Below are 5,923 nucleotides of genomic sequence, written 5' to 3' on the forward strand. Positions count from 1 at the left end.
AGAAATCTTTGGATTACATTCTGGTATTTTAGAAGTGAAGTTGTTTCTGGGTTGCATTCATAATTTTAGAAGAAATGCCATTTCTATGTTTGCACAATCTTTATAAAAGAAAAAAAATCAACAAGGTGAAAAATAATTTGTTCCCAATAAGGAAAAAATCTTGGTTGTTGTATGTGCTTCTTTGCTATGGCTGCTATATTATTTAAATTTCATCCTTATGTTGAATATATTTATGTTGCAAATTCTTATCCATTTGCTATATATAGGTTACAGTGAAAGTTTAACAATCATAACCCATAATCATCCCAAGTGAAGCCTAGCAATAGTACAGGTTACTCTTGTTATGGAGCCCAAGGACCCAGGGATAACACAATAAATACTAATAGATAATGAACATGATGACAAAATCGAAAAATGAGAGTTATATATTGTAATTCTTTAAATTAAACAAGCTCGTGGCTATTATTGAACCATGTGATTTAACTCACCCAATCAGAGCCACCTAAGGTGGTGCTCTCATAACAAACACCCCTAATGGGTATGGATGCAGTTGACATCAAGGCAAGTATCCATGTCAAGAGTGCCTTCTGAGTTTAACCTAACCTTCTTTACCTTCATTAATTATTTTAAAATGCATGTGAACTAATGATGCATCTACCATTAGGTTCTTTTGCACAATAGCTTTGCTGATAACAATATATATTTTAGATTTCTCATTTCTTCAATGTCATTTTTTTGTACACGCTAGAAGTGGAGCCAAAGTTGAATGGTTCTTTAAGTGAGCTAGACACCAAACTTGCTCAGTAAATTAAAGAACATTCTCGACTAACTTTGGATTAAACCTCCAATGCCAACTAAAGCTCCAGCTTTTAACAGAATTCCCGTTAATCTCAGTCTCATTAAATAGTGAAGGCCATTCGCTTTAGGCAAGTAACTGCGGCATTTCTATATAGGGTTACCTAAGCATCCTAAGAAGGGCTCCAAGATACACATGCACTGCATTTACAAACAAACACTCACTTATGATGGGACAGTTTCAACATACAATCGAGGATAACATGTTCTGTAACTAACTCTACAATTTGTCTTGCCTGAGAGTAATGCACTCTGCCCGAACAGGGAAACCTTAACAATTCCCTTAAATATCTCAACATATGCTCATGAATGAATAAGTGGCCTTTCGCTAAATGATAAGTCGTCCTCATAAGAAATATATTTTTTGGGATTTTTATACTGATAGCAGCTGGCTAAGAACATGTAAATGCAGAGATTTATTGCACTCAGAGAGGCTAGAAGCCAATAAAAGTAGTCTAAATGAGCTTTGTTCAGGTTGTTTGTGAACCAGCAACCCCCCTTGCTTCTGCAACTAAGCTTCTCAGTAATTGAAATAAGGATGCTGCTAATGAAACTAGAAACTCCTACAACACTCAGATACACAGCAATACCTAAGCTTTTCATAGTGTCTGGCATCTGATCATAAAAATACTCTTGGATTCCTACCATTGCAAATACATCCGCTATGCCAAATAGCACATATTGTGGAAGCAGCAGAAAAATGCTCAAGGGAATCGTTGCATTGGGCAGGTCTATCAGTCCATTGTCCTTTGCTACCTCGATTCTTCTAATCTCTATCAATGCAGCAACAATCATTGATATAATGGAGAAAAACATGCCAGTGCCTATCCTTTGCAGCATAGTTATCCCCCGTTCATTCCCTGTCAAGTGCCTTGCAATTGGAACAAAGATGCGGTCATAGACAGGCACCAGTAGGAGAATAGATAGGCTAGTAAAACATTGTAAGCTAGCAGCAGGGATCTCAAAATGTGTTCCAATCTTTCTATCCATTGTGCTCCCCTGTTTTGTGAAAAATGTTGAAGATTGTGCAAAGACAACCCCATACATTAAACATCCCATCCAAATTGGTAACAACCCAAGAACATCTTTCACCTCTTCAACCTCTTGGACTGTGCATAGTCGCCAATTGAAGGTTATTTTGCACTCATGGTCCAACTCATCATCAACTGTAGCTTTGTCGAGAAACCTGGAAAATGAAGAATGAGGATATCCATCACAAATATCTTAGTTCATCTAAAATTGAACATAACGGAGTACAACCCACAAGCAGCAACAACAATAAGACTGAAATAAAATAGAAATGACTTAAGGATACACTATACCTTACACGTGGTCGGGAAGTCGCCATATCCTATACTCTATCCTTAAAATAAATTGCCAGTCCTCTTCGTACAAGAAGATTATTTAAATTACCAAGAGTTTCAATGTTTTCCATGTCAAATGGCAAAACCACTGTGACTCCAATAAATTGGAGTCATGGCATTGGCCACTTTTAGCAATGTCAAACAATTTTTGTGGCAATTATTTCCTGTAGGTTTGTACTAATAAATGCAATATAACCAGATGTAAACTGAGCAAGACAAGAGAGGAATTACCTAAACTGATTAGTACGCAATTGCGGTCTTCTTGGCCCAAAAATCAAAACTTCTCTTTCTTCAATGCGAGCTACGTTATTTTCTTCCTGATAAGAAGTGGAAACGTTCCACTTATAAAATGTTGCAACAAAGACATGAACAATTCGAGTAAGAGGACTACCACCAGGCAGTTTATGCCGGTAAAATCTTGTCCCACACAAGAAGATAAACAGTGCTATTGCCATAGTCACAGCAGGAATGCCAAATCCTAGGCCCCATCCGATATCGTCCTGAATATACGTGAGTACAGTGAATCCCGTAAGAGTACCAATGCAAATACCAAAATACCACCAGTTAAAGAATGAACTCTTATACTTATTCTCTTCCGGGTCATCCTCATCAAACTGATCGGCACCAAATGCTTGTAAACAGGGTTTGAAGCCTCCTTGCCCCAAAGCAACCAAATAGATTGAGAAGAAGAAAATCCCAACCTGCTTCAGAGTCGTCAAAGAGGCGGACAAAGTGACCAAAATAAATCCCTGTAACAATCCATCTCATGTAGTGTTTATTAGTCAGATTCCATGCACAAGATTAAGGCAGAAAAAGAACAATTATTTTCAAACCCTACTGTCCTTTTAAATAGGGGTTCAATTCACCCAAATATAGCAAAATCTTCCTGCGTCCATCAAAATTTGCATGAATCCACTGGGAAACTAATTATACAGATACAGAATTATCCATTGTTTAATGCTAGGGTCATGCCGGTAAATCCTGATCAACCCTACAAAGGGTTTGTACTTCAAGGTAGATTCTTGGAGAGTAAGGTTCTCGATGCCTTTAATGGGCTGGTCCTGCCTTAATAAGTCCTGACGCAATCAGGTAAGGTCTTGTGCCAGTAATATGAGGTGTAAACTTTACTGACTGTTTAACTGTCCAAGAGTGTCCCATTTTTGTGGGGTCTGCCCTAGCCGTATGGCATGAGTTTCAAAGGAATAAAGTTCGGTGTAAATCCTTGATGGTTTTCATGGAACAGCGATTTGTCACAATTGGCACCTAAGCCCAACGCAGTCCACTTGTTGTATTGTATCTGCTTGGGGTATGCTTCTGAGATGACTTGGAAAAAAAGGAAAAGGAAAAATAAAATACTAACCATCAAATATATGACAGATGAGACGACAATAGTCCAATAACGACCCAAATATGAATCTGCAACAAAAGCCCCCAGGAAAGGAAGCATGGACGCCACTCCTGACCAGTCATTCACATTCTTTGCAGCAGTAGCAGTACTCTCACTCAAAACATCTGTGAGGTAAGTCACCAAGTTTGAATGTATGCCTGTAAAGGCAAACCTCTCTGCTATCTCCACTCCTGTGAAGAAAATGATGATAAAATATGATCATCAAACACAAAAGATGTTACACCATTTAAGAGTTGAATGTGTGAGAGATAATTGAATTCATACCAATGATAAGAAGTGATGCTTTCCATCATCCAGTATGATCTTTGCTAACAGAGCGTCCATGGAGATCCACTGATCCGTCTCCTACAAAACCACTGGATGATGATGGATGATGGTCTTCCATTGAATAATTCTTTGTAATAATAATGGCGAGAAGGTCGTTTTAAGGGCACTCACGTTGACTTTTTAAGTTACTCCTCATTTTATAGGTATGATGTTCCAGTCAACCCATAGGTGAATAGTGCTACATCCAACAGATGGCTACAAGGTAAACAACCATAAATGAAACCTTAGAATTTACATTTACTTTCACGGGTTTCCCAAGTAAGCTCACCCTAAACCTTATCCTTACATTTACTTTTTCACGGGTTTCCCAAGTAAGCTCACCCTAAACCTTATCCTTACATTTACTTTCGCAAACTTTCCAAGTAAGCGTCCCGGGCTGTTATAATCACCGGCTCTGCTTTTCCGTGAAGCTTTCTGCAACCCTAGCCTTCGGGTTCGTCCTGTGTGTCTCGGATCTCTTTCCTCAGCTTGGTTACAGGTTATGCTGCTCGAGGCCTCCTTTTTTTAAGTTCGTCTTTCTTCCCGAAAAGGGTTCTTATTGCTGGTGCAGAGGCCTCTAATGGCTTGAATAAATCTTTAAAAGGTGGGAGTGTTTCAGAGCGCCTCGTCTCAGATGGATACTCTTGAATCTGTAATTGAACAGGCAGCTTCATCTTGGCTAGGAAGCTCTGCACCACGCGGTATTCTAGAATGTTTACTGGCGATTTCAACGGTCTTTGGCCACTAAGCTCCATAAGTGGATCTCCCAGGGTTGGAAGCCATTTCTTCGTGATGAATCTTATTTCTTATTTATCCTACTGTCCACCAGTTTTTGTTTTAAAGAATTTGTCTGCGCTGAGAAAAGATAGAATCCTCGAATCATCCATTCTGGCTGGCCCCTGGTTTATGGGCCTAGGAGGCTTTTGCATGAATGGATACTACACTTTTTCTGATTCCTTCACTGTATCGGTTCGCCTCCCAATCTACGTTCGCACTTGTGGGGCTTCGAATCTTTAGACTCTAGACACTGAAAAAACTGACAACTTGTATTTGGCTTCGTCAAAAACACTATGAAAAACCTGACATCTTGAATGAGGAATGAGCTGGCAGGTAAGATCCCAAAACAAAAATGTAGTATGGTTGGTTGGTGACTTAATTGTAAAGGGAAAATTGGACCTGACTTTTGGGGTTTGGAATCCATGTGCAGTAATTCTACTTATGAACATGGAAACAAAACATAATTTATCATTAAATAGAAGGGTACAGAAAAGCAGCACTACTGATTGTAAAAATGATATATTCATATGAAAAGCAAAAACTGGACTTAGAAAATCTTATAATCTTATATCCCTGGATAGGGTTGAAATTTGACGGGTAAATTCTCCGTTACAAGGTGATTTGTTTGTTAAATACAGTTTAAAATTTTACAAGACCGTCAAAGTTTTTTTGTTGAAATTGTGAAAACTAGCAAGAGAGGTGTGAAAAACGTCAAATTTGATAGGTGGGTCTGTTTTGAAATTCCAACCCTGCTCCCGGGGAGGGATTAAATTTGAATAGAAAGATTAGAAATGAATTCAATTGAATCATTTACTTATAATTTATATATAAATTATATAGATAGAATTGACCGGTGGGTCTCTTTTGAAATTTCAACCCTGCTCCGGGGGAAGTATTAAATTGAATAGAAAGGTTAGAAATGAAGTATTAAATTGAATAGAAATGTTAGAAATGAATTCAATTGAATTATGATTTATATATAAATCATAATGATAGAATTTAAGACTGGCAATTTTCTTTTCATATCATCAATATTATTATTTACAATGAAAATGTTATTTACTCAATCTTTCAAAAAGTACAATAGATTTTGAAAGAAAATCAAAATATAATATTATTTTATGAATATTATTGTAATCTCAAATTTAAAAAACAACAAAAACTATATAATATTATTTTTGTTAGCAAAAATGAAAGAATACTAATTATTTAG

At 37.4% G+C, this 5,923-nt stretch overlaps 1 protein-coding gene across 1 annotated transcript; it reads right to left on the bottom strand.

The window, feature by feature from the left end:
• Positions 1 to 722: 722 nt before the first annotated feature.
• On the bottom strand, positions 723 to 5,080 carry LOC149177411 (protein NRT1/ PTR FAMILY 5.10-like). Its single transcript, XM_089420122.1, has 5 exons — positions 4,283 to 5,080; positions 3,892 to 4,229; positions 3,580 to 3,797; positions 2,451 to 2,968; positions 723 to 2,041 (listed from the first exon to the last, which is right to left on the bottom strand). Exons 3-5 carry the CDS (start codon positions 3,664 to 3,666, stop codon positions 1,159 to 1,161), a joined length of 1,488 nt encoding a protein of 495 aa, XP_089276248.1. The 5' UTR covers positions 3,667 to 3,797; positions 3,892 to 4,229; positions 4,283 to 5,080; the 3' UTR covers positions 723 to 1,158.
• Positions 5,081 to 5,923: the final 843 nt, after the last annotated feature.

This window comes from Pinus tabuliformis, chromosome 4_1 (assembly GCF_031772625.1).
Source record: "Pinus tabuliformis cultivar Carrire ecotype Pingquan chromosome 4_1, CPIR1, whole genome shotgun sequence".
In the NCBI taxonomy this organism is placed as follows: Eukaryota; Viridiplantae; Streptophyta; class Pinopsida; order Pinales; family Pinaceae; genus Pinus; species Pinus tabuliformis.